The following is a 23484-nucleotide window of genomic DNA, read 5'->3' on the forward strand; positions in this document are numbered from 1 at the left end:
AGGTTGTATATATAGCTCCAATCCGTGAAATCTCTGAAATCGCGATTTGGGTTCTTCGCTGCTATTGGCTGAGCGCGTCGATTTCTTCGAGATGATTGACAGTTGTTGTGTGATTTGATGTTGTTGACGAGTGGCGTAGAGATGGCGCCACAGTACTCCCCCCCAAGACCGGAGGTCTGAAGTCTTGAGATCTTGCTGTGCAATCTGTGCTTCAGTAGCTTGCAAGTGCCAGTTGTCTTCCAGTGAGTCGGAAGTTGCTCGAAGTCCTAGTGAGTCAGGAGTGAGCCGTTGCGTTGCTCGTAGTCTGCGGTGAGTCGAGACAGTAGAGAGCGAAGTCGACTTGTTGGCGCCGGGAGAAATCGTGCAGAGCTGCCACGCTGGAGAGAAGAGCGGCCGTCGAAGAGATCCAGGCGTGGGCTGCGGTAGATGCGTCGGTCGCTGAAGTCGATGAGAGTGAGTGCGGGTGGAGACAGGACCAGGAAGCTCGGTGAGTCGGCTGCGATGGACCTGCTGCGATACCCAGTTGCTGGCTTGCTGTGAGACTGCTTGCAGAGTGAGGAGTGATGCTGAGGATTGGAGTTGAAGATGAAGAAGGTTGCTTCCAATCACGTCGGGGTCACCAATGTAGCGGGAGCGATGATTCGGCTCGACCGCCACCAAAGGGAAGATCTTCCGCCAGGCTAGGTGTTATGCCTGGGGAACCGCGGCTCCGACGATGTTGTGTCGGAGGTTGTATATATAGCTCCAATCCGTGAAATCTCTGAAATCGCGATTTGGGTTCTTCGCTGCTATTGGCTGAGCGCGTCGATTTCTTCGAGATGATTGACAGTTGTTGTGTGATTTGATGTTGTTGACGAGTGGCGTAGAGATGGCGCCACAATATATATAAATTGTATTTGCTTAGAATTTTTTTAATGGATAATTTTAAAATATAATTGATATTCTATTATTCTAAAAAAAGTACCTATTTCGTGTATTAAATAGGTGCAGGTGAACAGATAGAAATTTATACCCAATTTTGTGTATGTATCAAAAAATTCCCAAAACCAATTTTAGATACATAAACATTGCTATTTATAATAAGAGCTTCCTCCACAAAATTATCATGTCCATTCTAAGTACTCGCGATCGGCCACTAATCAGGCACTGTTCTTTGACCCTTACAACTATATTCGCAACGTAAATCCCATCACGGGGCCATTCCAATATCAGCTTTATTCACTAACGATAAAAATTATAATTGTTTGCCAAAGTTTGCAGTTACGTCGTTTTACGCTGGGGTCGGTGATACGCGCCGGTCACTACTATCACTGAATGATAAGGGAATAAATTCCAATAATAATGCGGTTGCTTTCTTTGTACCATCCGTTACATGAGGGGAAATGAATGGTAGTAATTTTGCAGTAATGGACGCACTCGAAAGGTAACTTACTCGTATAAGTGTATTGTGTGATAAGGATGCGTCGGATACATTTCAAATGAAATCCATACATACATCTATACTAATAGTATAAGAATGAAGAGTTTGTTTGTTTGAACGCGCTAATCTCAGGAATTACTGAATCGAATTGAAAAATTCTTTTTGCGTTGAATAGACCATTTATCGAGGACGGCTTTAGGCTATATAACATCACGCTGCAACTATAAGGAGCAAAGAAATAATGGAAAATGTGAAAAAAACGGGAAAATTATTCATCCTTGAGGGCTTCAACGATGCCCAAAATAACTACTTCACGCGGACGAAGTCGCGGGCACAGCTAGTGTAGAAATAAATGTATATATGTATGGAAAAACAACAGTTAATCTTATAACTGATGACAAATACCATATATATTTCACCAAAAAGTATTAGGTAATTATTATCCAGTAAAACTTTAGTACTTGGTTAAAAGTGTAATAAAATAATAATGTGGAGAGGATGAATGAAAGCAGGTTGAGTAAGCAAATATGCAAGGAGAGTGTGGAGGGAAAGGTCGGAGTGGAAAGGCCTAGACGAACGTATCTTGATCAAATTAAGGAAGTCCTGGCAAAGGGTCAGGTCAAGAGTACCCGAAACCGTCGAGCTTGCATGAAGAGAGTTATGAATGTGAATAAAGCGAAAGAAGTATTCAGAGATCGTGTCTCTGAAGTAGTCTCTGCCTACCGTTCCGGGAAAAAGGCATGATTTTATGTATGTATGTAAGTAGAATAATAAATTATCAAACCTAACGTTCCATTGCTTGTCACCTCTCTCAAAACTGTTTTCGTAATAAATCCTACTACTATTATAAAGGCGAAAGTTTGTATGGATGTTTGTTACTCTTTCACGCAAAAACTACTGAACCGATTACCATGAAATTTGGTATGTAGCTGAAGACCCAGAATAACACATAGGCTACATTTTATCCCAGAGTTCCCGCGGGATTGATAGGGTTTCCATGCGGACGAAGTCGCGGGCGGCCTCTAGTGATATCTAAATATTATTCTGTATACGTTGTTGGTATTTTACGTGACAGTCCAATAAATGAGTAAATTAGCCAAATTTCATTGTTTTTTTTTTTCGGACAATGTGTTGTAAAATACCGTTCTAGCTATTAATTTTTATATTATAACCTACAACACTCGTATTTGCATTCTCAACAGTTGACTTTATTTAGTACGCATTTCTTGAATATGCACTTATAAAAAATGGCTCATAGTCATAATAAAGCTTCGACCATACGCTTCTTCGTCAAAGTCAACTTTAAAGATATTCTTCGCATTTGCTTGCAATGGCTCAATAGATACTGTTGGCTTCGTCTTCTCCGTAAACGATAGAGAACGAGATAGAGACACAAACTAGTAGTACGATTATGGTCCTCACCGTTAGAAAAAAGAATAGGAACACACCATCTCTTTCTCATGGATGTCGCAAAAGGCGACTAAGGGATAAGCTTATAAACTTGGGATTCTTCATTCAGGCGACAGGCTAGCTACCTGTCACTATTTGAATCTCAATTCTATCATTAAGCCAAAGAGCTAAATGTGGCCTGTCAGTCTATTTAAGACTGTTGACTCTGTCTACCTCGCAAGGGATATGGACTGGATTATATGTATGTATGAAGGTACTTATTTAATTTTTTAGATGAACTATTCTGAGCTGCGGTAGGCACTTTTATCTGTGATTTTCCAATACCAATTAGCTTTTGTATAAATCTATCGCAGATCAGAGGGCAATATACCTTTGTGTAGAACCAGTAACCTTGTATTTCACTTAGGATAGTGGAACGGGCTACAAAGCTTTTAGCTAAGATGCTTCTGAGAATAGTTCAGATGATAATTCGGAAGATCGAATGGAATGGAAACATTAATGTCAAGACGTAGGATTTTAAAGAGTAACAGAAAACGGATGTTACTGATAACACGAAATATTTTAAATCAAAGCGCTAATAATTTTTTTGATCATAGACATAAGTTAGAAGAAGCTATTTCACTTACAAATGATGCGTCAACAATTAACAAACATCCATACATCCTCAGAAACTAACACATCTACAACAAGGACATTAACCGAACATATTAATTTGATTCATCGTTCGTAACCACGTTACTTACAGATTAGGGTGCAAGTGTTAAACTATTTGGTAACTGTTAACTTGGAGTTGCAAACTTTGCCTTCCGTATAATCGTCACATCAAAGGTTCCATACCGTTGTTTGTCTTCGCTATTTGCGTAGGCTGTTGTGTAGTTGTTAGCTGCAAATAAAGCCAGTTTCATAAGCCTTATCAGCGCATTTTCATTAACAGAGTGGTTTAAGTAGTTGCAAGCTGTACTTCAAAAACCGTTTATTCCAAACATGTTGATAGTGTACTCTGGCTGTATCTCTGCTCTAAAAGAAAGAGGTGAAACTATTTATTAAGTTTCACTAGATATATATGCATATATTTTTCTCTCTCTATAAAAGTAACTATCACTCTTTCTCTCTTTTTTAGAATAGAATAGAATAGATTTATTTTCAAAATTGGATACAAGGTATCACTTATTGACGTCACATCACCTAAATCTAATTATAACTAATACCGCTTCCAAAGCGCATGTGTAGAAGAAGTGGCGGAACAAACTACACTGCAGCATTTTCATCGAATCTAAATCGTGGACGAACGCACAATGCATATTGTCTACATTACATTTTTCTATCATCTTCATTGTACTGGTAATTGCATTCTCAGACAATTCGATGATGTACACAGATGAATAAAGCTAGTTTTTACGTTTCGGAACAAATGCTTATAATAAGCAAGCATTCTTTTGTGCTTTAAAACGTTTGCAACGATATCAACATAAATACATTACGGAGTATCTAGTTCTATCGTAACAAAGTCAACACAACAACGGTTTTTTCTCCTATAAATTTTCGGTGACGTCTTTCTAAATACTCATTAACTATATAAAAGGGTAGAATCCAAAAGATACCATACAACGCAAGGCACCTAATGTTTATTAGCACGTATCCTCAATCAGAGGAGCAAAAACATGACGAAACCTTTTCGCAAAAACTTGACTATCACACTAAGGGTATTTTCTCATGTAATTAAAAAATGAACGATTTATTTTGTTCAAAATATTGAAGCAAACAAAAATATCAATAATTTTTTTGTATTCTCCGTGTTCGTTATGCTTTTCGTACCACAAATTTTTATTTTACTTTTATAAGTACTAGTTTATTTTTAATTGCACTGATTTTTACAAGAAAGCGTAATAATAACTGACTGCACCAAATGGGAAAATTACTCATCACTGTGCTTTTTTTCCAATACACTTATCTACTTATTCTGTCGTGAAGGGTAAATAAAGATGTCATGATTATAATAAATATAATACATGTTCTAGTTTTTTTAATTTTCATCTACATATACTAATATAATAAAGCTGAAGAGTTTGTTTGTTGGTTTTAACGCGCTAATCTCAGAAACTACTGGTTCGAATTAAAAAAATATTTTGTGTTGAATAGACCATTTATCGAGCAGGGCTTTAGGCTATATCATATCACGCTGGTTACAGTAAGTAAGTAGTTACTATAAGGAGCGAAGAAATAATGGAAAATGTGAAAAAAAAGCGGGGAAAATTATTCATCCTTGAGGGCTTCAATAATGCCCAAAATTACTATTCCACGCGGATGAAGTCGCGGGCACAGTTAGTCATACATAAAATAACGCTTTCTGCCACAATCCCTGCATATTTTGTCGCTTCATTCACATTCATAACTCTCTTTCACTCTCCCGGGACGTCCTTGATTTGGTCAAGGTACGTTCGTCTAGGCCTTCCTAGGTACTCCAACCATTTCATTATCTCTCCTTACATAATCTTCCACTTGTTTTTCCACTCTATTGCAGAAAATTGATGTTGTGTAAAAATGCCCTTATGAAATCCGCACAGCTAGCGGTATTTACCGCCTAACCACTCAATTAGTCAATGGTCGAAACTATTTGCGAGATTAAACTGGATATACAAAATAATTCAAAATGTTTGGATAATATTGATTGAATTTGATCGATTGTGCTTTTGAAGTTAGGTTATTGTTAACATGTTTTTCTTTGCTATCAGATCAGCACAAAAAAAGTAGTAGAAAGATTTACTTCTAAGTCTAATAAATCAAGTAAAGTATGCATACCTAAATTTATTTTGTATTGTTTCAGATCGAACGAAAATAAGGGAAATGCAGTAGTGTGAAGTTTTAAATGATCAAAATGACCTTACGGTGTAGAGGTGCGCCTCGTTTGGCGATCAGTGTGCGACTGACAATAATATTGTGTGCGTTGCTCGAGCTAGCCTCGGCCGAGAGTAGGGATGAGCTTCACAAGTATACGGTCGATGAACTGCTGTCCACGGATTTTGAAGATAAAGACTCAGGCGACCTTGGAATGGACCCATGTAAGGCTGGTAAGTTGAGTATGCTAATATTAAGTATTTAATGCTAATAATTAAAAAAATATATTTTTAAAAGGCGTCTACGTGCTTCTTTTAGGCAATGGGCTAGAAAACCGTTGCCTATCAGCCTTTTTAAGACTGTAGGTTCTGTCTACCCCGCAAGGGATAAAGACGTTATTATAGTATATATATATATGTATATAAATAAATAAATAAATATAATTAAATATATACGGGACAAATTTTGAGTTAGCCTCGAAGGAAGTTCGAGAATTGTGTTACGAGATACTAACTCAACGATACTATATTTTATAATAAATACATATATAAATCATTTCTATACAGCTAAACAAAAAAATATGACCAAAAGGAAAGCGATAAACATTGAAAACAAAACAATAAAAGGACATGACAAAATGAGCGGTGGAGAACCGGGTCTCGTCACGAACACCTTGTACCTAACTCACTGATTGCCCTCAACAAATTTCAGTCAGATTTGTTATATATAATTTACAAGCTTTAGCGATTATACCAATATTGTAACTAATGAGATCCGATATGGATTACGTTTCTCTACAAGGCTGAGGAAGTCAGATGGAAAAGGATGGGAGTCACTTCTTGTAAAAACTTAATTGAAATCGCTTCATCCGTTTAACATGAGCATATCGTTTGTCCCGATCTTGTCTACCTTGATGAAGAATCCGGGGTCTATGGTCTAAAACAACGGTTTATGGTCGTTGTTGGTTGAATGTCACAATTGGTACATGATATTGAGGGTAGTTATATATTAGAGATATAGTCATATGTGGCCTGATGAATTTTTACTTGAACTTTTTTTAAGGACTTCCCAAGCAGGATAGGACAAAAATAATAATGTAGACAACGAAAAATTAAAACGTAAAGTTTGCTATACATATTCAATTATAAGAATAATTTAATTTCAGTTTTTCTTACGCCATTAACCATTAGTAAAATGTCCTAACTAACAGTCACACTATAAGTTAGCCTTAAGTTACGACGTTACGTTACGTTATTTAAGAGCGAAAGAATTTTCGGTATAATTTTTAGTTTTTCTTTCATAAATTGAGCCATTGGCAGAATTTCCAACGGGAGCAGAATGGTTTTTATCGTCAGCCGTTGATTTCTGTTTTAGCACTTTTTAATGGCCGCCGCCCGAGGTGGAATTAAATACGAACAATGTTCACGAGGAATTTTCAAATTATTGAGACTTTTTTGCCGTTACAAATTGTTAAGCCCCTTGGTATTTCTAACAACACGTACGTTAGAGTTAAAAATACAGGGTTAGCGTTATTTTGTAATAAATTCTGCCAGATTTTTTATACGAGTACAAAACAGATTCATGGTAGGTACCAAAATTTAAAACAATTTTAGATTTTAATTTCTGCAGCTTCGATAAGTAGGTACTAGTGGTACGAGTAGTTTATCGGAAAATTTTAATACCTTTACATATTTAACACTCCTGTTACATATTTATTCGTTAACTACGTATGTGAAGAATACAAAAGAGATTCTGGAGATGATGTAGCGTAGAGCTAAGAGGTAAATACCACTTCATTCTATTAATCTCTTTCTTCTTAAGTCTCATGATTATTAATTTTTCTTAATGTTTGGTTTGAAATATTAGAACAGAAATTCCATCTCTCGCAACACTCTTCCTTAATTTTCGATGTATAGGTTATTGTTTATTACTGAATTTCAGTAATAATGCAATGTGATGATAATGATGATGCTTACGATTATTGTAAAGATCAAGTAAAAAAATTAGGCACATTATTAACAGTCAATACAGGAGTTACTCCTTGTACAATTTCCACTGAAACATTCCCTCTAAAACTTCTCAAATCACAAACCAGCAATTCCTTCCGACCTATTTTTAAATCCGCGTCGAATTCAAAAATAATAAAAGGCACCTATCCGATTGCCGTGAACCGGTCCGATCGGTAAAAACCGTCAAAGTTTATCGGCACGGGCCGGACGTGGCCCGTAAATTGGAATCTGGCACTCTATAAACCTTTAAAGTCAATAAAGGGACCCTCATCAAGCGGACCGTGAAAATCGGACAATGCCAGCACTCAATCGGTATTATTCTGATTGTATTGAGTTTTATTTTTTACGTTGCAGATTGACATCTTTATTGCATGTTAAGATGTCGTTTTGTTACGATTAGGTCTCTTGATCAAGTAGTAACAAGAATCCTGTTTCATTTCATTGTTAGTATACAACCGTATGCGACAGCCATTTTTCTTTTTTTTTAATGGCAATAGCCACAACTTTCTCAGCGCTACATCAAAGAGAAAATTCTTGAATAGCACGAGATCTGCAACTGGTCATAAAAAAACGTAGGTACTTATTTCCACACGTAATCTGTAATTTTATGAATAAAAATATTTTTGAGGTGAAAAACAAAATGTTTACCTCCATAACTGAACCAAATTGTACGAGATAAGAGAAAAAAAATACATTCTTTGGGTAAATTCATGAGCTATGGTCTAGGTGATTCCCAATTAAAAGTTTATCACAGCACGATATAAAGTAACAAACTCATTTATACGATTTTTTATTTCTGTACAAAATCATCAGTAGGTATCTGATACGTAAACAAAAAGGTAAAAAAAAAAAATATTATCGACTATAAAAATGGCTTTCATGGTTTTTTGGCGAGCAAGGCAGGCGTGGTCAGACCATTAACTTGATATTTAAAGCCTTTCAACTCGCGAGCAGAGCAGAGTTGAAAATTAATAGGTGCGGATTGAATCCAGTTTCACTGATAAAAATGCAATTCAATTTGTAGTTTTACGGCCAGTGGTGCAGTGGTCATATGCTTGTATTTTAGCTACAAAGTCCTGGATTCGATCTAAGATTGGTTAACGATAACAAACCATTTTTTGGTGTTCATGGTCGAAATTAGATTCGAACTGTATTACCGTTCGCTAACAACTCAAATAGCTTAACGATCTTACCGATTATCTAAAAAGATACTTTAAGGGGCTTAAAAATAATTTCTTAATTAACATTTCTTGCTCTTTAAACCTTTTAAAATTTGCGGTGATTTTCCCCTAAAATTAATAATTCCTTTCTGCGTGAAATTCAGAACCCTTATTAATATTCAAAGGTTTCGATACTACAGGTGTACAAGCAATGATGCCGGCATGACCTAGCTATTATCTCACGACCTTTTGTACTCGTTTTATCTCGGCCATTTTGACATTCACTTATTTTTAAGTTACGTTTTTCATTCACTCTTTATAGGTGTGAACACGAATGCTTTCCTTGGATATATTAAAAAATTAATACATAGATAAGTATGGTTGTAACAAAAACGTATTAATTATTAAGTATTCCATTTTTAGGTATTTCTGATGTAACTTCGCCTGGAGATGTTCAAATCCGTATGACTTCGTCCTAACATTGGGAAAAATAAATCTTAAGAACAATTTGTCTCAATTATATAATTAAGCCAAACAGCTTAACGTGAGCAATCAGTCTTTAATCAGTCAAAACTGCTGACTCTGTCTTCCCTTCAAGAGATATAGACGTGATTATATGTATGTATGTCACTATTAAAGTAAAGAAGATAGGACCACATCTTCTTGTAGAATAGTAACAGTAATACTGGCAACTGATGAACTACAATACATAAGAGTGTGTTCGTACTAAGAAAACTTAAGATTTTACGAGTAAGTTGACTGTTATTAGAATCGGAACTATGAAAATCTAGTAGTGCGTTATTAGAAGTCTCGTCTCTCTCTCTCTCTCTCTCATGTTTGCGTATTCTGGTCCAGCCCCAGTGGCATGGTAATAACTATCGCTGCCCCGTTTCACGTCATAATAAAAAGCGAAACAGCGATATTTTTATAGCGCGATAAAAAAAGCATCGCGAGTAACATGCTACAGGGGCTGGGGTGGGATATTTAACATATTTACAGTTCTAAACCTGTCTTAGAATAATAAAATTGATGTATTTGGTGCACTAAATTGAATTAATCAATGCGGAAGAACTGTAGTTAGAAACCTCATAACTTCTATACGTCTCGACTAGTATTAAACCGTAAAAGGTCATCAATCTCAAGAAACTTAGGTTAAATTATCCTCATTTTTCGTAAAAGCGGTCATTGCCCAACCTGGGTGAATAGCCGAAAAATCCCGGAACTAGTTTTCCTTTCCATAAACATGACGGATGAATCTGGACCTTTTATTAAGACTAAAAAAATATAAGTTTTTCATGGTAATACCAACTAATATTATAAATGTGAAAGTAAGTTCAAATCAATTCCATCTTTAAGCCGAGCAGCTGAACGTGGCCATTAAGTCTTTTCGGGACTATTGGCTCTGTCTAGCCCGTAAGGGATATAGACGTGACTATATGTATGTATGTGAAAGTAAGTTTGTTTGTTACCTCTTTAGGCGTTATGTACTGAATCAATCTTCTTAAATTTATTCTTTTTTATGTAATTAAGAGTCAGGAGAAGGAAATAGGATTTTATCCCGGTAATAACTATAGTTCTCATTGAATTCGCAAACACCATGTAGAACACATGGTAGAATACATTTGTAGGTGGCGAAATTCGCGCAGGCAAAGCCTCGAGGTAAAATCTGGGTTAATCCCATAGGTATATAAATATAAACTCAAAGTTTCCGCAGCTATGACTTTCTGTCGGAGATTCTAGTAATATTTAATAAAGACTTTCGAATTTGTGCTTTTCTAAATAAAAAAAAAAAGAATGTTCTTAAAAAATCCGCAAACAAAATGAGGAATTTAATTTAAACGAACCATAGACAAACCACGAAGGGCGAACAAACTCCGTTGGGGAACAGTCTATGGTCAGACTCGGCCTTTGATTTATAAGGTCGATTTGTTACCCTCTCCCTCCACCGTTCTTGACCTTAAGGTTGGATGTGTTCGGCTGAATTTTAACCCGCTCTCAAGATGAGTTTTTACTCGACTTTTGCTATTCATTATTAAAAAAAAACCAGCATGATTTTTTTAATACAAAGTTTTTTGATTGTGGTGTTTATCATAAATACATAAGATCCCATTTCTTACCCATAGACTAAATCTTTTAACTTTCCACAATCTATTCATTATTTTTTCACTTTATTCAAATTCATAACTCTCTTCCTGAAAGCTCTCCGGCTTATTATGCGTGTAAAAATGCGTGATATAATATTCCGTTAAATACATACATAAAAACTATAAGTTCATTACGATATTCAGTTGTTTCGTTGATAAATCGGTCACCTTTTTACTTTTAATGTTTTGACTGGAAAAATTTACTGAATGAAATCAGTCTTTATTTAAACAGATAGCAAATTTATAAGTGGCGTATATATTATAAATACTTACCTCGTTTATCACAATGTCAAACTCGTATGTATGTATGTATCATCTTGAAATATTTGTTCGAGGAATGAGTACCTACGCATTTGATTAAAAACTCAAAATAAAAACTTTAGTATAATCATTAAAAAATATAATATACATAGTCTATATCCCTTGCGGGGTAATAGATGATGTATATTACATTTTTTGACGTGATTGTATGAATGAATGAATAAATAATCATTAAAAAAATACACACACGCGACCATCAACTATGTCAAGTTAAAGTAAGCAAAACCGGCGCAAGATTACATACGACACGCGATGCTCTTCCTGCAAAGTTTCAAAAGGAATTCAAGGGAAAGGCTTATACACTTTACTTTCTTCTTCTTCACTATCTGAATCAACGATTCAAAGATTCAAACATTTATTTGCCAACTATGAGTCCAAAAACCAACTATGAATCTCAATTCTATCATTAAGCCAAATAGCTGAACGTGGCCATTCAGTCCTTTCAAGACTGTTGGCTCTGTCTACCCCGCAAGGGATATAGACGTGACCTTATGTATGTATGTATGTATGAGTCATAAATATAATACAGGTGGTACCTATGTATAATTTTGTTCGTATCATAGCAACTCAGTGGGTACTCCAATATGTTATCCAGCTAAACTTTGCCTTTTTCTTCGAGACTGCTCTGTCTTCCTCACAAAGGAGATAGACGTGACGGATTGAACCACATCTTGTCTCTAAGCAACTGTTATATCTATGCTTATTTATTTAATTGCTTTGTTTATCCTTTAATTGCGATAACATCGGGCATGACTAACTAACAGCTGTTTGCTTAAGTTTTAATTGACTCATTAACAAATGAATAAGCATCTCTCAAAGATGATGTACAAGTCAACGATCTCTATAAAGGAAGTTCCTTATAATTGTAATATGAGTTTGTTACATGATTCTCTTCTCATGCAGATTGTAAAAGCCAATTATTTATTAATAATAATTGTAAGTCTTTATCCCGTACGGGGTAGACAGAGCGAATTATCTCGATAAGATTGGAATGCCACGTTCAGTTGTATGGCTTAATGATGGAATTGAGATTTGTGACAGGTTGCTAGCCCATTGCCTAAAAAAAGAATCCCAAATTTATTTACCTACGTTATGGGAAAGAGATTGAGCGGTCCTATTTAATGTGCCGGGAACCACACGACACACATAAAGTAAATAATCAGGTTGGTAAATAAACCAAAAGCCCCGAAGCTTCGTAGCAGAGGGTGCAACTGGGAACACGCAAAGATATTATAGAAGACTCAGTATTAAATAACCATAAAACTATCAAAACTTGTAACAGCTAACTTTTCTTCCAAAAAGAATGCTTTCGTATTCTCAAATTGACGATAGCGGCCTAAAAATCCGGTTCAACCGGCTCCAATTTGAGTTCGCATACATTTCACCCGGTTCCAAGTGATTCATTAGTCGGCATCACGGTGACCAATTAGCGAAAGTGAAAATTATTGCTACACCGACCTCGTATTTCATTTTTAGGCGTTTTTAGACTTATGCTTTTTTAGATTCGAGTAGATTTAATTTTTTTTGGAGTTGTAATCCAATTTGCCGTGTGGTTTCTGGCGCTTTAGAATAGAATCACTACATATATTTCCAATTATTGTCATAAAAAGGGAATAAGATTGGGATAACTCTTGGCGGTTGGCTTGCATACATACATACATACATATGGTCACGTCTATATCCCTTGCGGGGTAGTCAGAGCCAACAGTCTTGAAAAGACTGAATGGCCACGTTCAGCTATTTGGCTTAATGATAGAACCGAGATTCAAATAGTGACAGGTTGCTAGCCCATCGCCTAAAAGAGGAATCCTAAGTTTATAAGCCTATCCCTTAGTCGCATTTTACGACATCCATGGGAAAGAGATGGAGTGGTCCTATTCTTTTTTGTAATAGTGCCGGGAACCACACGGCACTTGGCTTGGCACGCGGTTGGCTTGCAACATGTCACTATTGAAATTTCGATTTTATCATAACGCCATGCAGCTGAACGTGACCATTTAGGCTTTTCAGGACAGTGACACTGTCTTCCCCGCAAAAGATATAAACGTGAATATATGTGTGTATGTGTATAATCTCACAAAAAAAATATTAGGTATGTATGTATGTATTTTTAATTGTTCCAACTCCACTAGAGCAAATAACCTGTCACTGTTTCATTTCCATCATTTGGTCGTAGTCATCATCCAATTGAACGTGGACTTTAAATCTTGTCGAGACAACTTGCTATGTCTCCCTGAGGGTAAAGTTCTATATGAGTTTTAGATCTCAAAATTGTATTTAAATAATAGAGTTATTTAAATTTTCATTACTCTACTCGGATTCTCAAGTCACAACATTCCTTTTAACTTAATTACGAAAAGTATAGAAACTGACTGAAAATAAAATAAAATTGCATGTAATTACTAAATGGACACGAGAAGCGATGTTTTGTAAAAAAAAAAAAACGCGGACGCTAACCACATTTCATTTAAAATTTCATTCACGGACCCCTAAAAGAAGTCAAACGAGCGACTAAAGACCGCATTTACAAAACATCGAAGGTACAGAAAGATTCCTCTAAGGATATTTAATTTTTTTATAAGCGTATTAAGTTGTATAAAAAATTAACGGTCATGGTATTGTGGTCGTCATTTTAATCGTGCATTGACAAAGTAAGTGTAAGTCCCATATTAGCATTCAGCTTTTACGAAGATCCATTCAGGTGTTTATTACATTTAGTTACAATCTACATAAAGAATTAAATATGAAATCAGATTATGACCAAGACCTTTGGGTAAATCAGGTTTTGCACCAAAGTGCTCCTTCATTAGTGGTCTCGTACGATAACCTATTCTCTCAACATCATAATTTTTCTGGATTTAGTCCAGGTCACCTCCCTGGCGAGGGGCCCGAGGTACGCCTATCACCACGTTCTTAGGAAGCGAAGATACCTCCGCTTTTGCAAGGGAATCATACATCTAGTTGCCTGATTTTGCAGGATTCCTCACAATGCTTTCCCTCGCCCTTAAAAGCCTGTACCAATACAATAAGCCTATTTATATAATGTTAAAAATTATACATTATCTTGGACAAGAGCCAAATGTAGGGGAGGCACCTCGCATAGAAAAGGACGTATCTGCAATTAATGTAATTTATGTTACCGCCACATTTGTCATTGTTTGTTTTGCAGTTGAGAAATTATGGCCGAACATTTCACCGGCCCCTGTATTTTACGAATAAAAAAAAGGAAGATCTGGGATAGATCAGGCTAGAGTGGAGTGCTTTCTGTTAAGCAAAATGAAATTTAGACACGTTCTATAGAGAGCGAATATTAATAAAATTTTAAAGTAATAACGCTAAAATGCATTTTTTTTTCATCAATCTTCTGATTGCTTTCACTTTTTGTTTGGTTGTTTGTAAATATTTTTTTATATTGAAATTTATAGAGAAACATAGTATGACAAAGAAAAATGCACGATTTTGTATTGAAACCCGGGGTCAGGCTATAATCAAGTCCTTTGATTGTGTAAACTGTAACATAGTTTTTTCATGAATCTTCACCTGTCTTGCTTCCGTAACCTCGGGGAATATGTCCAATTTCGGTTTGAAATATGTACATGACTCAGGAAAGAGTATGACCTTGGCTGGATTCGAACCGGGGCTTCCTTGACCACGCTTTTTTTACGTCTGAAGTTATCTTGATTACCACTGATTCTCCTTCTTAGGAATTAGGTTATACCCTAGAATAACCTAGATAAATAAATCGAAAAATCGTATACAAACGAATTAATTGGACATTTAACTACATTATTAATACATATTTTGCTTGCCAGCTCGAATTAATTGGGCGGCGAGCGAGCATCAATACACATTGTCCTGTCAAATATTTCCGCACTAATGCACGGGTTTCAGATATCGACATTGATATGGAGATGCATAATTCAATTGAATTGGTGCATACTCTATTTATATAATGAAACTGTCATTGGATGCGATGCTGGTCTGGTAGGATATAAAAAGAATAGTGTGTGCCAGCTGTAAGAAGACGCAGTAAAAATATAGGACAAATTAAAAAAAAATTTAGCTAAACTCGAAGTAAGAAACGAGGTTAAGTCAATTGTAATTGAGAATTTAGGCGATAATCTTACTAAACTGTTATTTCATTATGGTTATGCTTCCTATTTGTCATAATCCTACTAATATTATAAATGCGAAAGTTTGTGAGTATGTCAGTAGGTATGATGTTTGTTACTCTTTCACGCAAAAACTTCTGAACCGATTACGATTGAATTTGGTACGTGGGTAGCTGAAGACCCAGAATAACACATAGGCTATTATTTATCCCAGAGTTCCCGCGGGAATGGTAAGGTTTCCATGCGGACGAAGTCGCGAGCGGCTTGTAGTAATTTCTAATGTTTCTTTTGCAACGTAATCACGCATAGAAATTGTTTATATTTAATTTAGTACCTAAAAAAAAGATAATCATGACATGCCTATTAATTAAATTTAAAATTTCTAAAAATATCTTATCCAGTCTAAATAAACTAATTTAAAAATGGTTAGCATTGGAAGTGTAGTAACCAAATGAGTAGATTCAGTTAACAAATTCGAAGTTACTCGTAGTCTGTGGACGACAGATGGACAGACAAATTTGTTGAATTCCAAATCACTAATAGCATTACAAACTACATCCTTTGGATGCGACACAACACGATTTCGTTAGTAGCAAATAACCGTTGGGTGGTGCATTTTATTTTTAACTAGATTTTTGTCTGAGCCTTCACTCCCATGGGATTCTTTGGGAATTCAAAAGCACTTAAATTTCTAATGAATTATGGCCGTATGATGGAATTGAGATTCAAATAGTGACAAGTTGCTAGCCAATCGTCTTAAAGAAGAAACCGGTTTATTTCTCTTTCCCATGATTTTTCATAACTAAATCTAGGTCATTGCATTGAAGGTGTTCTTCAAGCATTTTTAAGTTAATCTAAATACCTATATAAATGAGGACAATTGTCAACATAAATCAACACAGCGCCAAAAGCGATGGGTCTAGCTTAAAATTTGGCATGTTCAAGATCCTTAGGTCTAAGAGAGAATTTCCCAAAATTGCTGCGGGAACGGAAAAGAAACAAAATTTTACGCAGTAGAGCCGTGGCCATACTCTCAAGTTATCTCTCTTAAGTCTCTCATACTTACATATATAGTTAAATGATAATATATACACAGATTGAGTCTACCTCGAAGTGAGTTCGAAACTTGCGTTACGAGATACTAACTCAACGGTGCTACATTTTATTAAAGCTACATGTATTATCAACCTAAGACCAATCAACAAAGTTCGTTTCTTGCCATGCTCTTGCCGGGATTCGAACCCGGTTGTAAGAAGTTAATATCATAGCAGTAAATGACCATACCTGATTTAGATGTGCATCCCCCGCGCACTTATCTAGGAAGCATCCATACACCTACACCACAACATACTAAAAGAGAAGTTGATACAGTACCGTCAACTAGATACAATGAATTTGGACTCTAATGCCGTAGCAATACGTACAAAGGAATCGCAAAATGTCAGTTTGCGTAAGAGCACAAAAGACTCAATGTGGACACTACCGCGCGGGGCTTTGCCTCAGAAAAACTTTTTAGGGATCTGTAATATATTTTTCCTACATACATACATATAGCCAAGTTTGTATCCATTGCGGGGTAGACAGAGCCACTGAAACAAATTCAACTGTACGGCTTAATCATTGATTTGAGATTCAAATAGTGACCAGTTGCTAGCCCATCGCCTACAAGAAGAATCACAATTTCAAAAGCCACCATGAGAAAGATATGTAGTAGTTCTATTCTAAACTGCCGGAAACCGTTTGTAAGCCTACCACTTCGACGCCTTTTACGAAATCTATAGTTTAAAAAAAAATTAAAATTCAGATTTCATTAGATTGCGATATACCGAAGCATAGTAAATGCTTCATAAAAAAAATTCAGTTGAATTTAGAGCAACCTTGTTTTATGACCGTAAAAAATACTATTTTATTTTCCACTAAACGTGTAAAAATATAATTTAAAATCCCAGAACCCAACATCGACACGGCTAAACACACTCTTGGCCGATTCATCCCGATATTTTGTCTCACCTTATGTAACGATGTTCGATAATAATAGTCTGGAAACTTTGACGTAGCTCTATACGTCGAGATTCTGAAGACATCGCACATTATAAATATGTAGGTGTCAAAGAATATGTAGGTCTGGCTTTTTAAATTCCAATTAAGTTAAAGGTTTGTAGGCTTTATAACATAGTAAGTACTTGTTTTTGCCTCATACTGCCTTGATTGAAGAAAGAAAAGCATCTATGCCATTCTATATTTGTTGATTTAAATAAGTTTTACAAACATAAATTAGTCAAATAAATAGCTATTTAACAAATTTAAATGTAGCTATTATAATAATATATATAATTGAATATATTGATAAAATTATATATAAATATATTGATTTAATATATTAAGTCTTGGATATTCATCTATGTAAATAAATATTTATCAAAAAATAAAGAATCGTTGCGTTAGTATCTCGTAACATAAGTCTCGAACTTCGTGGCTAACTCAATCTGTGTAATATATCAAAAAATAAAATAATATTACCTACTATAATTCATCTTACATTGCAGGGCAACTCTACCCACTGCCTTTATGCACCCATTTCCTCTCAATGTTTTTCCTCGCTTAATTAGCTATCAAATTTATGCACGTTTACTCAAAAACGATATAGTCATTTGGTACATAGCCCAAACGCAAAGGGGTCGAAGCTTCGAAGCTCTGCATTTTGTAACAGACACATTTTTTTGGGATGTTTTTTCAAAATACCTTTTAACTATGATAGCTATTTTACAGATTATTACAAAAAATGTATCATAATATCGATATTCTATAGAACACGAAATCAGGCGACGTAAAATGGTACCGATTCAATGAACCGCGTAATATCCATACTGTTGCCACGGGGACACATTTACAATGAGCCCGACGACTGTCCATACTCGTTTGTGTGTTCGACTGTACCTGCGGAAATCGAGTCCACTATTCTCTATTGAATAGACTGAGAATAGGTACGTGGTACAGTCGATCGCGTAAATTGTATTGTTGTTCTCGGCATTTATAAGAATAAGTACATATCTTTTATCGTAAATTTAATAAACTGAGCACTTTATATTTCTTTTTAAATAATCTCGATAAGGTTGCCTGAAAGATATTGTTCAATACTATCTTAATCAATACACGGTTTGTAATGTTTTCCTCGTCCATACTAATACTAATACCAAAGAGAAAATTTGTATTTTTGTCTTTATTACGAATAAACTCAAAAAACTCTGGATGGATTCACAAAATTTGGTACAGATAAAGACAAACCTTCGGGAGTAAAATAGGATACTTATTATTTGAAACTGCCCACGGAAATAAAGCCTCGCGCAAAAGCTGGTGTGCAAAGGGAATAAAGGGAATTTCATTCATTCTTTCACGTAATCATCATTAATTCATTCACTTATCCGACTAGGTGGTAGTGTGATAACCATGATCCAAGTACAGTCAGGTTGCCTTGTCGACATGTCCGTCTTACGAAGGACTATTGTTTCTACGAGATGCCGCAATGCCGTATATTTTCTGGTATATTAGAACAGAAGAAAAGAAGTGACGACAATAACTCATTAATGTTGCTTCTGTAAAATAAAATGATAAAATATTGTTTTGCTTTTTATTGCCACCAACTGTACATGAATCGAAGGCGCGTTTCCACGTGTTGATGCAGTCTAATTCAAAGACTCATTCATCACAGACATATGTAGGTACTTTGTTAGACTCATACAATACCCATGCAGACTGTTCCTTTTTATAGTCTTCTATTTTTAGTTCGAAAACATGTTTCATGTTTTTGAATTAACACACTAGTGATGTAACGAATATTTGAATCCACACATGTGCATTCGAAAAATGAATACGATTTTTTTTGTGAATATTTTGCTTTAAGCCGCCAAAATTAAAAAAAAAATGGTTATACGTTACATCACTATAACACAAATTATCTTTCAGCTTCAGATCGTTATTGCAAATAGTTTTTTCAACCATTGATTTCCAAAATCACCACACTATCAGTTTCTAAGCTTTTTTATTTAAAAAAATAAAAGATTTTTAATGCATGTTTTTCTGTCATTGAGAGAAATTATTCTCAAAGGTTTATGTATAAAAAACAAAACATTAAAATTTTCCCATGATTAATCTCTAACGGAGTAGGACAAAGTCTATAATCACTTAATTCCAAGAGAAGCAGCTGTCATAAACAATGTAATTTCTTTCCGTATAGCTGTTAAATAATAAAAGAGCTATGTAAGTATGTCAAAACACCAAACTTTAAATACCTAGTCCTTTAAAAAATACAAACTTATTCAGTATTCGGAAAATCTATAAAACAATACGGATTTAATACTTACGGACTTTATAATGTAGCCGATAAACTCAGTTTCAGACTACAGAAGGCATTGGAGGCAAGATCGTCATTAAAACTTTTACTTGTCTTGATCTTAAGTTTGTCTGCAAACGATATGCAATATTCTCTCAACTAAATGAAGCTGAAACTCAAAGATACTTTGTATTTTAAGCTTCGGAATAAAAAGAGAGGTGTTGTAAGTTACCTGTAAAATGGATTCAAGCTTTGGTCAGGACTCACGTCAAGTTCACAAAGGCAGCATTAAGGATACATACATACATACATACAGGGTAGACAGAGCCAACAGTCTCGAAAAGACTAATAGGCCACGTTCAGCTGTTTGGTTTTATGATGGAATTGAGATTCAAATAGAGACAGGTTACTAGCCCATCGCCTAAAAGAAGAATCCCATGTTTATAAGCCTATCCCTTAGTCGCCTTTTACGACATCCATGGGAACGAGATGGAGTGGTCCTATTCTTTTTTTTATTGGTGCCGGGAACCACACGGCACTTTATTGGAGCCGGGAACCACACGGCACGGCATTTAGGATAACATGTTAAAAAAATAAGTGAATGAATGAATGAATTTTACATTAGTTGTAACAACATATCACGAGTTCACTATGTGTGATTTCACTGAAATAAAAATGCAATTTAATACATAATTATATTTTCCGTTGCAGATTTCAGTATGTTCATTATACTATAACATTCGACTTTTGACGAAAAGTATAGTAACAATTTTTGGTAATTTTCCTTGAAATTTGTATTGTGTACTCAATAAATATATTCGTCATATAATTTTTAAAGCATAACCGGATTATACTACAACAGCTGATTGTTTTCTGTAATCTCGACAATAGCAAGAAGTGCTAAATCTTCTCTGAAAATTGAACTTTAGGTCGTGACGACAGGAGTGAAATTCCTTTAGATAAACAGTACCGCAACGAAGACAAATTATTTTAGCTGCTCAATTTGATTGTATGCTAGTGCTTAGAGTTTCATTAATCATCACATGTTAATCTTACTCTCTGTTCAGATAAGGTACAATATTGTTTACTATTATGTGCATTATAATTTAGATATTTGAGAAATTGTTGGTGGTTGAGGTACCCGAATTAAAAAGCATGATATACGTAAAATATGAGATTTTTTTGGGTTGAGTACAGCGGGCCGTGTGGTTTCCGCCACTTAAGAATAGTACCACTCCATATCTTTCCCATCGATGTCGTAAAAAGCGACTAAGAGATAGATTTTAAAACTTGGGATTCCTCTTCTATGTGATGGGCAAGCAACGTTTTGGAATCTCAATTCCATCATGAAGTCATACAGCTGAACGTGGTCTTTCAGTCTTTTCGAGGCTTTTGGCTCTTTCTACCACGCAAGGGATATTTTTCAATTTTAGAACCTATCATTTTCTGTTTAACTTTCTAATAATCTGTAGATCCAACAAGCGCCCAGAATTACTGACTCAGGTGTGCTAACATCCAATAAAGTACGTGTAAGATTATTATATTTAAGCATAGAGTTGATAATAAGTCTTCAAGCTCGCTAATTGAAATAAGAGCTGTAAATTAAATTTCAGTTCATTTGAAGGGTAGAAACCTATATATATACATATTTGCAACTTATTTATTCTTTAAAAATGTTTAAGAGTATAAAATGTTAAAAATTTAGATCACCATAATGTTATTTTAATATCTTTGTACATTATCAAAAAATGCATGGAAAATTTATAAAATATGCAATATGCAAGTGATTAAATATTATATTGATGAAATATTTAAATTTAGAAACTCATAAACGAGTAGGTTTTTCAGAAATTATAGTCAACAGAGTAGTTTTGAATTATATGCCAAGTCTAATCTTGCGCACTCTTTAATATTAGCAACTCAGCGTATTTGTTATGGCTGCGTCAAATACTTAGAAGGAAGAATAACATTCCTGTCACAACAGTCCTTGGAAGGGAATTAGAATTTTAGCAACATTAAGCTAGGAATTAATTTTGTTTATTATTGTAGCTTAAGTCACTTACGCGATAAATGCTTTACATTTCTTCATACGAGTATAACCTCGTAAACTTCTATGATTGCATATTTTTTTTTTTTTTTATTTTTATTTAAATGAATACCTTTACGGGGCAAATTACACAGATTGCGTTAGCCACGAAGTAAGTTCGAGACTTGTGTTACGAGATACTAACTCAACGATACTATATTTTATAATAAATAATTATATACATAAACATCGAAGACCCAGACCAATCAGAGAAAGTGCGTTTCTCATTCTCACTCGTTTTCGGGATTCGAACCCGGGACCTCCGGTGTCACTGACAAGCATATTACCGCTGCACCATAGAGGCCGTCATACTATATATTAAGTTACTTAAATATGTAATTTGTACTTTATATACTTATTTATCATAACCTTAATTAAAGGCTTGCACAATTCAAAATCATAGGCACAATTTCAAATTAAAAGGATGCTAATGAATTCAAAGTCAACTTTTAGGAATTTGTAACCCATTTCGATGCTGAGAAAAGGATCTCAGATCTTAAAGTCTTAATCTTAAGTTGCAATATTGTGTTTTCATATTATTAGCGCGGAGCTGTCGCCTCCCGTACATACATACTGCATATAGGGTTATTTCTTTATCGAAACTTGGCACGCGCGAAGCCGTTTTTATCGCACGAAAAACTATCGCTATCCCTTTTCACGTCATAATAAAAAGCGAAAAGAAAGAAAAGCAATTGTTTCAGCTGATTTTCTTTCCACGGATATCATAAAGGAAGAGAAAGTCCTGTTGTATGTATTGTATGTATATAAAATCAACAACAAAACCTGCATCCCAATATCAACTAACATTATACATAAAATACATACATAAAATCACGCCTCTTTCCCGGAGGGGTAGGCAGAGACTACCTCTTTCCACTTGCCACGATCTCTGCATACTTCCTTCGCTTCATCCACATTCATAACTCTCTTCATGCAAGCTCGGCGGTTTCGGCTACTTTTGACCTGACCCTTTACCAGGACGTCCTTAATTTGATCAAGATACGTTCGTCTAGGTCTTCCCACTCCGACCTTTCCCTCCACACTCTCCTTGTATATCTGCTTAGTCAACCTGCTTTCATTCATCCTCTTCACATGACCAAACCATATTCCTTTATTGCTCTAAATAATTCTCAGTCATTGAGCAAATAAATGATCTACCTTATTCAGCCGGGACACCGTATACTCCACATGAAAACTAAGTGTACAATACCCTCTCCAGCCCTGGGTTACCCTCGCGTCATTTCAGAATAGGTCATCATAGTGCTGGCAACAAAGCCTTTGACACCGTACCGCGCCTTTTGTCACGTTGAGACAAATACACGACACGCGTCTACATACATACGTGTAGTCACGTCTTTATCCCTTGCGGGGTAGACAGAGCCTTGAATAGACTGATAGGCCACGTTCAGCTCTTTGGCTTGATGATAGAATTGTAATTCAAAAAGTGACATGTTGTTAATAATGCAAGTCCATCGTCGCTGTTACGGAATCGTTTGCCCGGTAGACCCTGCAGCTCTCCCTGTTCCCAAAAATGCCCCTAATTAGCGGCAGGAATAAATAAAATATAGAAGATTGCAAAATACGGTCTTTACTTCCACTGACAAACAAGAACACACAAAAAAAAAACACTATTCAAAAAATGACATAAAAAATAAAG

At 35.4% G+C, this 23484-nt stretch overlaps 1 protein-coding gene across 1 annotated transcript in view; it reads left to right on the plus strand.

The window, feature by feature from the left end:
• The first annotated feature begins 5668 nt into the window (after positions 1-5668).
• Positions 5669-23484, plus strand: part of LOC106142903 (tolloid-like protein 1) — a 67250-nt gene continuing 49434 nt past the window's right edge. Inside the window, exon 1 of the mRNA XM_060945808.1 lies at positions 5669-5898. Within this exon, the coding sequence (XP_060801791.1) occupies positions 5697-5898 (202 nt within the window). The 5' untranslated portion in view covers positions 5669-5696. The remainder of the gene's footprint in view (positions 5899-23484) is intronic.

This window comes from Amyelois transitella, chromosome 9 (genome assembly GCF_032362555.1).
Source record: "Amyelois transitella isolate CPQ chromosome 9, ilAmyTran1.1, whole genome shotgun sequence".
NCBI lineage: Eukaryota > Metazoa > Arthropoda > Insecta > Lepidoptera > Pyralidae > Amyelois > Amyelois transitella.